This window comes from Anastrepha ludens, chromosome X, assembly GCF_028408465.1.
Source record: "Anastrepha ludens isolate Willacy chromosome X, idAnaLude1.1, whole genome shotgun sequence".
Taxonomy (NCBI): domain Eukaryota; kingdom Metazoa; phylum Arthropoda; class Insecta; order Diptera; family Tephritidae; genus Anastrepha; species Anastrepha ludens.
In genome coordinates, this window is record NC_071503.1 from 8,452,493 (window position 1) to 8,463,201 (window position 10,709).

Genomic DNA, 10,709 nt, shown 5'->3' on the forward strand with positions numbered 1-10,709 from the left:
ACTGACTTTTTGACTTGCTGCGTTGATTTCTTTCGTTTCTTTTTCTGTCTGTAGAGTGCTGCCAGATTTATGCACTTACTTGGCGGCGTGTGCATCGCTAGCAGGACAGCAAACGAAGCAATGAGGTGATGCAACTGTCGTGTTTAGTTAGTTATCGTGTGACACTTATTAGCTTATTATTTTACTAGTTTGCGAAGAAAGTCCGAAGGTTTGTGGTTCTGAGTTGACTTAATCCGGTGTATTAATCCAAAAAGGTGTGATGTTGTTAAGTCGAGAGACCCACAAATTGGGCAAATTGGGTGACCTATCTTTACCGCTTAGAGGAAGAAGTTCTAGAGACTCTTCGGCCGTAGAAGCCAAGTTCCATCTGGTCTCTAGACTCAAGAAGCCATTGAATGATCTTTGCACAAAATACGGCTGGGCCTCGCAGAATCTCTGGTAAATTCGATCGAAGAACCAAAATCTCTCCAGCTCTCCTTCTTGGCAGCCCTAGTTGCCTTTTTGTACTGTCTCTGACTTTCTCTGTACAATTGCCAATTACCTGTTGAGTAGCTGAGATTAAAATTTGATCTGGCTTTTTCCCTTAATTTCGAGACCTCATTGCTCCACTAGGGAAGATAAGATTTTTTGCTTTATTTAATTGGACACGAGGTTTTGTAGGCCCTTCTGAATGTCTTCTCCAATGTTGTAACCTTACTCTCAAGGTTTTCCGTAAGAATGATTTGGCTGATCGGAATTCTTCTCAACCAATTATTCACCACATTTTTAAACTTTTTCCAATTAGTTCTTAGTGGGTTTCGATACGGGAAGGGTGTATCCACCCTCAGATCCGGCTCGTAAAGGATCAAGCTGTGATCCGATAAAGAAGTTTTGTTGGAAACCCTCCATTTGTCTACCCTTACTGAACTGTTTTCGGACAATAAAGTAACATCAATCACTTCCGCCCATCCCCTAAAGTACTCCGTTCCAGAAAAGGTGAAACTGGGGGTTTTACCTCTGTTACATGCTCCTCAGGGTGCTCGTCAGGTTAGTATTAGTAAAAAAATCGTAAATACTCACCTCATTCGTTCGCCTCCGAGCTGCCCATAGAGAGTGCCTTGCGTTGGCATCGCATCCGAGTAGCAAGTTTTTGTTTCTAGCTTCAGGCACAAGCCGATGAGCCTCCTCAGGTGGTGCTGGCCGGGTGGAAGCCAGTGTGATGCCGACACCGTCAGCGTCTTCCACCCCCACAGCTGCCCTATACTGTAAACAATATGATGGGATTAAGAATATGTTCAAATGTTTCTTAGCTACAATACACGATTGGGGTTACCTGCAGTCCGTTTGTAGAAGAGGTTATGGTTGTTTTCAGTAAACCCCTTCACCTTGGTGCTCCGCGCCCAGGGTTCCTGGGCTAACGCGATGTCGACGTTCTGATCCGCCAGGAGAATGGTTAGGTTGTCCGTTGCCGTCCGCAAGTGTTGCAGGTTTATTTGGAAAACCTTGAGACCAATGCTGCTCGTCGTTTTACAATTCGACGGCGTCGGCAAATTGCACTCCCGGGTGCTGCTCGTTAACGCCATCGTGATAGAAGCGGCGTCGTCAAGTTGCATACCCGTGAGCAACTCGTTGGCGCCGTCAGCCGCGTCCTGCTCATCCTCCGGATTTGCAGAGCGGAATATCTTCATTTGCGTTTTCCTCACGAAGTTTATTGTCCACTTTTCCCAGTGGCTCGATGCTCTCCTCCGATATTTGGAAAGGGAAAGACACACTCTTTTGCGGAGCCTCTGCTTTGAAGATGCTCCAGTCATCCATCGGAACAGTGCGGTTGGTTGCTTGCAAGTATGGGATTAGCTGCTTAGCTTCGGATTCCATGTTCGGTATCCAGATGCGAGCCCTCGGCCGTCGAGGGATTTCACTGGCCGGAATTATTTTGAGCCTCAAACCTTCCCAGTTGTTCTGGATCTTGCCCACAACTGTTTGCAGGAAATTAAGAGAGAGTTGATCATCGCACTTGATCTTCCTGTATCCGCGGACCACTTCGATTGAGTAAAATCCTGGCACTTGACCCTCCGGGTTTGCCATAACGTGATCGACGACAATGCGAGACAGCCGTGCCTCAATTTCGGACCACTTCTCCAATTCACGTTTACCGCGGATAGTTATTTTATCAATCAACACTGTTTGCAGGTGATCCGGTGCCACCTCATTGAATGCGCGTTTGGTTGGTTTTGGTATTGAAGCGGTGTGAGCTGACACTTTGTGCTTCTTCGTAGGTTTGCCGCTTTCGTCCTGCGAACGATTGCGTTTCACGGGTTCTGCTTTCTGGGTGGCCTGGAACGCCAGATACTCATCGACCACTTTTGGCACCTTGCCTTATCGGCCGCGTCGCTTGGATGAGTTTTCCCTTCGGCCTCATTTTAGCTTATTCTGCCGAGAATAGCCAGAGACCTCTTGTAAAGCATATACCTAGAAGGGCCTTTTTTAACGTTTTGACGATTTTGCCCCTTGGCATCAGCGGATGTAGATGGTTGATTTAAGATTGATGGCGTGCTGTGGCCCACAGTTTTCTCATCAACTGTTTCTTTGCTGGAAGCCAGGAGCTCGTCCATCGTTCGTTAGTGTCGGTCCGTGTTGTCCATTTGTCCATCTGTTGTGTCAATGGGTGCGCCCGCTTGTCCGTCCATTTAGGTTTTGTGTCCGTCCGTTTGTCCGTCTTCTTGACTGTCCGTTTGTGGATCCTATCCGATTTTTTGTTTTTTTTCTGAGTTCATTGTTCACTGTTTCGTACGGTCACCTGCCCCGCCAGGTGGCTGCACATGTCGCCATGTGCGGTGACCAAAGAGGATATCGGGGAAATAATTGGTCAGCCATGGCAGTGCCCCATACCGTGGTAAGGTCACCGTTATAACCTAAGGCGGCCTAGTGTCAGGAGGGCTCCGTTAGAAGACAGCCTAATTTTGTACCCTGGCTGAAAAACCCACCCAATAGGCACAGGTCGCATTACATCTTGGATTGAGGAAGTTTTTTAACGAAGTTTACATCTACGACCTGTGTGGTTCGCGGGAGATGTCCTCCTAACCCCCATATCTGGGAGGCGTTCCACCTGGGAACGCGCCCTCCAGGGATAACAGATTCCCTCGAGCATTTTGTTTTATTAGTGAATTTGTTTTTTTTTTAGCAAATGCAATTGAGTTTTCATTATGGTTTGGTGGAATTTGTTCTTTATATTATATATTTGTAAGGCTTCACGGAGTGAGCAGTTTTGATAGCTGGCAGCTTTTGCCCAGCATAGGGTTCGGGTAGTAGGGTCGTACTTTGGTGGTGTACCAAAAAACCTCAATTTTTTCCGGTAGGTAATACCAATAGAAGGTAAGAAATAGAACACCGCTTTCTTCTTGCTTTTCATCTACAAACGTGCTTCATAAATTTGTAAACTGATTTCACACCTTGTTCTTATCAATTTTTATTCTTCACTTACATGAACGATTTATTCTTCACTTACGTTATTAAGGCAAGGAGCGCAAATTATGCCTTTGATTGAGTTAAGGTAATCGTGAAAGATAAACATTACATTGCAAATACCAGGAAGTTGCTTGATCGATATAAATTTGTTCACTATGTTGTTGATCTTTACTAAAATTAGTAAATTCCCATCTCTTAGCTCGGATATGTGATCAATTTCCGTACATATATTTTTTAAAGATTTATAAATAGCAAAACATGAATATTTTGATAGTGACTTGTTTGGATCTAGTGAGCTGCCCACTATAAACTTTGGGTTATCTTTTTTTAATACTACTGATGTAATGGCTACTGATGGAAAATGAATACTGATGGAAAATTGTCTTTAGAGAAAAGTGGTATTTTTTTACGTTTTTTATCTAGGCTTATCAAGAGGAGCGCCCGTAGGAGGTATTTTCACTGTTTTCATACGTTAAACTACTACGCGGAATTTCTACACAAATGGCGAAAGTGAAAAATAAAGAATATAAGTAGGTAATGAGAAAATATAATAGAGAAAAAACACTATGATATTCACAAAGATATACTGTAAGCACAATCGAATACAACGGGTATCTATATTTTATTTTCAACGCTCTCAGATTTTTTTCCCGAAAGCCAATGAAACAATTGAGCAAGTAATAAGATAGAGTCACTGTTATCATCGGAGTGCGACGCAATGGGCGGTTTAGAAATGTGGGGCCTCCACGGTCGCTCCGATGATATATTTTAGAAAAATAAAAAGCACAAAGGCGTGTCAGTATATAGTCATTAGTATTTTATTTGCAGTATATACATAGATATATGCATAGAATAGATATATACATAGAAATATATATGTAATAGAAATACGTTGCTTACGTATTATTATGTATGTATTATTATATTAAGTATAATTAATAATTGATATTACCTTTTAGTTGGCTGACACGTCCTGATGCTTGGAATTCGAAAATCGCAGTGGTAGTTACAATTAAAATTGAAGTGAAAGTAACCTCGCCGAACAACGTTTAACACGGTAAACGTTTTAACTGTTCGGCGGGGAAATGCCAGGGTTAACGGCCTTCACGTTGCAGCGACTGGAAACGGTGGTTAGCAACAGTCGGAACGGTAGGCGCAGTTACCATTAGGGTGGCTAAAAATTTATATTAGATATTAGGGTGTGGCCTAAACATGCCGGCCCCCTTGCGATAAGCAATCATCGTTCGGTATATTGTGGTGAGACATCTGAGGCTGCTGGTGACGTCTGACAAAATGCTGTAACGATAAACATTATATACATACGTGGATATTTATTGCACACAAAAAAGAAGTAAAATTTATTATATTATAGATTTATTGATTCGTTATGTACAAATCATTTAGGGCCGTGATACCTGGCGAGGCCTAGTCGCCAGTGTATTGTCGCCCGCCCTTTTATTTTGGCGCATTATCGTTGGTTGCGCACGTGGTCGAAAAGGCCTGGTTTCCGATCCACGCGCACGCCACCGTTCATGCTACAGCTGGGGTCGAAGAGGCCTCGTCTCCAATCCCCTATCTTCATTGAGGCGGAAAGACCTTGTTTCCGCTCTGCTTGTTCAGGCGGAAAGGCCTAGTTTCAGCTCTGCTTGTTTAGGCGGAAAGGCCTAGTTTCTGCTCTGCTTGTCTAGGCGGAAAGGCCTAGTTTCCGCTCTAGACTCAGTCCTTTGTGTTTTGTTTTTTTTTTGTTTTTTACAAACAAAAGGATTTTGAATTTAATTTTCCAGCTTTTTTTTTTTGTTTTTTTTTTTAACCGAAAATGTGTAGTGTGTACACGGCTTTATAAATAGTTGCTTAAGGTACTTGACCACCTTGGAAAGCTAAAAAGTACAACATATTCAATAATTTTTTTTTCATGTTCTGTATAATATATTAAAATAAATTTTTTTTTTAATTTTTATTTAGAGCTTATATAATACAAAAAAAAAAAATTGATTTATTAAAATTTCTTTTTTTAACATATATCCAGGAGGCGCCAAAGTCGAGGCCTGAAGAAAATCATGTCTTGCGGCGGACAGTTAATCTTAGAAATGGTAATTCTAAAACAAAAGAGAGAAACAAAATTTTCAAAAGGAAGGTTCCTTGCGTGAGAATTTACCACAAACTGACAAAAAAAAAAAAATAATAAAAAAATGGCGGATGTTTGAAAAAAAGTTAAGAAAACACCCCTGTTTTTCACAATGTTATGCTTAAAAAGCAATACTTTATTAACTTTTTTTTTGCAAAATGTGGTAAATTGGCATACAAAACATCTTAACAAATAAAACAAGACCAAAATCATTAAAATCGGCTAAGCAGTTTCGGAGATAAAGTGTTCGCCATTCGAAAAAAAGTAATTTCTGGAAAAACGCGTTTAAAGTTAAAACTTGCTATTTTCTTTCCGCTGAGTCAGCAAGTAATGAGTGCAAGATGCGCCTGCACATTTTCACTGATTTCACTTTGTTAGAATTCGAATTTAAAAAAACAGTTTCAGGTGATGATTTTTAAAAGTATAAGGATTGAAAAAATGAAAAAAAAAAAATTTAATTTTTTGAAACTTATAAGGTGGTCAAGTACCTTAATTATATTAACTTTTGTGGATTGTATTGGTGGTGGTGCATTTGGCTGGTCAGTGCAGTGCTGATCACAGCGAAGGAGAAGAAAAAATAAAATAATATATATTTTTTTGTTAACTAAATATGCACAAGGCATTTTAGTTTTTTTGTTATTATTTGGCTATGAGCAATTTTCATAGCCCTATGAGACACCCTGCCACCCAAAAAAATAAAAATGTACCTAATTGGATACAATCGCAAATTAATGTGATTTTAATATGTTCACCGCGAGGGGGTGGGTACATACTAATGGTTTTGCAATATTCGCCGCATATTAGGATCGTGTCTTGGCTATGTGTGGATCGTAACCAAGTACAAGGTGTCCTGCCGTGGTGAGGTGATATATTTTTTTTCCTTTTGTTCTTATTATATTTTGTCTATAATAAGAACAAAATGATAAGCAAAAGAAATTATATGTACAGTGAGGTGCAAAAATGGAACATAAATAGCATAAGTTACGTTTAGCACCATATCTACGCAAACAAGCTTGTTTATTTGAATGCAATTGTACATATATTATATAATTAATGTGTAAGCTTTCAAATGAGCCCATAACGGTTAAAATCTAACAACAACAACTACTCATTGGAAGAGCTGAAAATAAAAACACAAATGTTCCAATTTTGCACCGCTTATTTATTTATAAAAAAAAATACAAAAAACAAATTATTTTAATATTCCGTCCAAAGCCCCTTCGATTTTTTTTAATGCCTTTATACGATTTGGCATACTTTCTGTATATTTAGCCACAATTTATAGCGGAATGGAGTACCACACATCCCAGACCTCATTCATCCCTTTTGGCGGCTTTATATAGTTTGCGAGCTTTTGTTACTTTACGCAAACTATTCCTGGAATGTCGAGCCCATTTATAGCATTCCTGTAGGGTATTTTTGTTTTTGTTTTTAGACCCTAATTTCCTTAATGGCTGACTTCGACCCATTTCCTTTTGACACGTGTAGACGGCGGGTCGGGTCCTGGTTTTTTTTTTTTTTGTGTCGAACGTGTGTAAAAAATTCGAAACTGAATTCGTCAAAAAAAAAAAATAAGTGACAAATAGTGTGAGTGAAAAAAAAACTTCGTAGTGTTCGGACTTGACGTTCCTCTGCCCAAGGAAAAAACCATCGCGCTAAAAATATTTCAGATCGGGCTTAATATTAATTCCAAAAGTGTTTAGTGGTAATTTGTTGGCATTTCGGTTTTGCGTGTGAAAAAAAGTCCACATATACGCGTTACCAGTGACGGCAATTTAGTGAATGGGCCACCCATAAGTAAGCCTTGGACCACGGTAAAGAAAGAGCGCCATCAGAATTATGGTTCTCGCATTTGGATCATCATTGAACGAGGGCGAAATGTAATATTTTAATTAAATTTTTATTTTTATTAAAGGTGAGTTTATTATAAAGTGTGAATTTTTAACTTTGCACTAGTAATGTAGATATGAATATCGAACATTTGTGATTGAAAAAGGTCTAGAAAGAATTAATTCTTAAAAAAAATATATACGTATATGTTCAGCTTAGCAAAAATTATCAATTGTGCAATTTCAACACCATCAATAAAAAAATATTCGGCAGAATTAGCGCCGCCCCCAAGTAGTCATCTCAGTGTAAGCGAAGCATTATGATCTGACTATTCGTAAGCATGCAACTCTGCTTATCGAACATTTCGCAAAATATTCTACCAGCAAAAAGTGGGCGAATTGCATGCGAAAATATAAAGGTAAGATTGTAAAATATATAATTATATATAATTAGTACAATTTTGCGATTAATGAATTTCATAATTAATTCTGTGTGTTATAGGCATCATCAACATATGTGACCATTTTGAATGCTGAAAAGGAGCAGTTTGCTGGAACATCTGGGAACTATGTTGTGTGTGCATAAGTATAAAAGCGAAATTCAATAAACTGATTCTAATCAATGAAATTAAGAAAACCTATTTTTGTTCATTTCTTAGCAACTTAAATTTTCTACAACAAACTTCAGGTAGGGAATTTCTAAAATAATGGGAAATCAAAGCAGTGAATCCAAAATGTTGTTACTATTCCTACAGATAATAAAATAAATTTAAAAAATGTTGAAAATTTCGATGCAATTGCATCCTTCGTAGGTTGCAGGGGTTGTTGTAGCTTCTTAGGTTTGCTAGGGTATAACAGTGTGGTGATGTCAATCACCTTTTAATAAAGGGTGAATCGCGAAGTGTAATTTGTTTCTATTAGAGAAGAATTAGTTTAATTAAGATATTACGTTGAGGGTGTAGGTGTGGATTTTTCCGTTTCTTCTGCCTTGATGTTAGGTTTTTGATGTTTCCACTTCGTGCCTTTTTGCAATTCGATGAGTAATTCCCTTTTCCATCGTTTGCAAAAGGTTTGATAGAGGGCTTTCAATTTCTGCCACCGATTCACAATTGAGGCAGGATTCTCGCTGGTTTCTATTTCTGGCGGAGCTAAGAGATGTCCACCAACCAGAAAGTGACCAAGTGTGAGAGGCTCTAGATCGGATGGCTCATTTGAAGGGGGACTTAAGGGTCGCGAATTGAGAAAGGACTCAATTCGGCATAAGAGGGTATTAAACTCCTCAAAAGTGTATTTCAGACCAGAGGCTGTCTTTTTGAAGTGGGCTTTGAAGCTTTTCACACCTGCTTCCCACAGTCCGCCCATATGAGGGGCTGCTGCAGGTATGAAGTGCCATGTTAATGCCTGGTGACCATATTTTGAAAGCGTGTTATTGCGTGCATCCGCAATAAACGCTTTCAATTCGGATCGTAAAGATCGTGAAGCTCCTACAAACATGGTACCATTGTCGGAGTAAACATTTTTTGGATATCCTCGTCTAGCAACGAATCTCGAGAAGGCTGCTAGAAAGGATGGGGTACTTAGGTCATTGGTGGCCTCTAAATGGATAGCTTTGGTGGCGAAACAGATAAATAGACAGACGTAGCCGTTGGAAATGCGACATCCTCTGCCGCGGAAGCTATTGATGTCAAATGGACCTGCGAAGTCTATACCTGTATTAGTGAAAGCACGCGAAAAGGTGGTGCGTACCTGAGGAAGGATTCCCATGAGTTGGGTTTGCGATCGCTTTTTATAGATCGTGCAGATCTTACAATTATGGATGATGGATCGGATCATATTTTTAACTCGCGGAATACAGTACTGCGTTCGAATTAAACGCAACATCAGCTGATTTTCGCCATGCAGTGATATTTCGTGAATAAATTTGGTTATATGGCGTGATAACCTGCTATTGTAAGGAAGGATAATAGGATGACGTTCGTTATATGATAAGTTGAGGGATGCGGCCAGACGACCGTCTGCCCTCATGATGTCATCTTTGTCGAGGAATGGATTGAGAGGCAATATCTCACTTTTTGTGTCAACTGTTTTCTTTTTTTTCAATTTCGCGTATTCTCCACCGTAATATTGCTTTTGACTGTTTATGATTAAGCGTTGTGTCGTTGCTTTAATTTCATCAGGTGAAATTAAGCAAGACTTTGCTTGATATGCAATCTTCGTATTAGGGTGGGTTCTGTCAACGATAGATGGCAAGCCTAGGTAATGTGCAACCGATGGAGAAACACCGAACAGGAGAGACAGATGAGCGACGGAGGTAGTTCGTATCGAGTGGCCGAACGACACGGATGTGTCAATTGAAATTCATTCTTTTCTTTTAGTTTCCATTATTGAATTACATAAATATCTGAGGAATTATATATTTTTAAAGTAGACGGTGGTTTTATTTAACTCGATACGTAACAAGTCAGAAGTGGATTTGATATCCATACGCCTACAACGAAAGGAAAAATTTCAACGCTGCGGCAAAGGTGTACAAACACACAAACGACGGGAATCTTCCACATTCAACGGCAGCGCAAACGTGCACGAAAGAGCAAAACGGCGCATCGTCAGGGAATAGAGAAGATTGTCAACGGCAGCCGAGTACTGCGAAACGAAGCCAAAGCAAAACGCCAGCGTAGTAAAAGGAACGACAAACGGAGCAATTACAACGTCTGGGTAAGAGTCTCAACAGTCAGCGTATAGTGTGTTTGCCGATATTGGCAAAGACAAATCAACGAAGGCAAGTGTGCTATAGACGAAGGCGACTGCGTGGCATAGTCCCGACTGCGCAGCTATAAAACGACGCTTTTTCAACTTCTCTGCTTGTACGGGCGGACGTTCAAATTTGAATACGCATACATACAGACACTAGTTGATTGACGTGCGAGCGACGATTTCAATTGAATTAGCAAGACGAGGTAGTGGCGAGTAAAGAAGAGACAACGAAATAGAGGCGAATAAAGTGACAGGGGGTAAGAGGGAAGCACAGTTACACATCAGCGATGTTGTGCCGATACCCTTCAGATGCGTGCATTTAGACCATCTAGGGCCATTCGTGCGCAGCAAAAGGGGCAACTTTTACATATTAGTAATTGTATGCGCTTTTACCAAATATGTAATATTACGAGCCGTACGCAACACAAAGACGACGCCAGTACTTACAACCCTACGAGAATATATTACGGTATATGGAAGCCCAAGGCAAATTATTTCCGACAGGGGCACGGCTTTCACGTCGAAGGAATTCCGGAACTTCGTTCAACAATACGATA

The 10,709-nt window shown here is 40.2% G+C and overlaps 2 protein-coding genes across 2 annotated transcripts; both read right to left on the minus strand.

Moving 5' to 3' along the window:
* Window positions 1–1,632: 1,632 nt before the first annotated feature.
* LOC128869727 (uncharacterized) lies at window positions 1,633–2,591 on the minus strand. The gene is made up of 2 exons (XM_054112330.1): window positions 2,469–2,591; window positions 1,633–2,271 (listed from the first exon to the last, which is right to left on the minus strand). The coding sequence occupies exons 1-2, from the start codon at window positions 2,589–2,591 to the stop codon at window positions 1,633–1,635; spliced, it is 762 nt and encodes a 253-aa protein (XP_053968305.1).
* A 5,752-nt stretch (window positions 2,592–8,343) lies between these two features.
* LOC128869728 (uncharacterized) lies at window positions 8,344–8,892 on the minus strand. Its single transcript, XM_054112331.1, has one exon. It carries the CDS (start codon window positions 8,890–8,892, stop codon window positions 8,344–8,346), a length of 549 nt encoding a protein of 182 aa, XP_053968306.1.
* Between the last annotated feature and the right edge of the window lie 1,817 nt (window positions 8,893–10,709).

Coding starts and splice junctions, on each gene's coding strand:
- LOC128869728 (XM_054112331.1), bottom strand. CDS start 8,892: ATGTTTGTAGGAGCTTCACGATCTTTACGATCCGAATTGAAAGCGTTT.
- LOC128869727 (XM_054112330.1), bottom strand. CDS start 2,591: ATGGACGAGCTCCTGGCTTCCAGCAAAGAAACAGTTGATGAGAAAACT. Junction 2,272..2,468: donor AGGGGCAAAATCGTCAAAAC/GTTAAAAAAGGC, acceptor AATCGTTCGCAG/GACGAAAGCGGCAAACCTAC.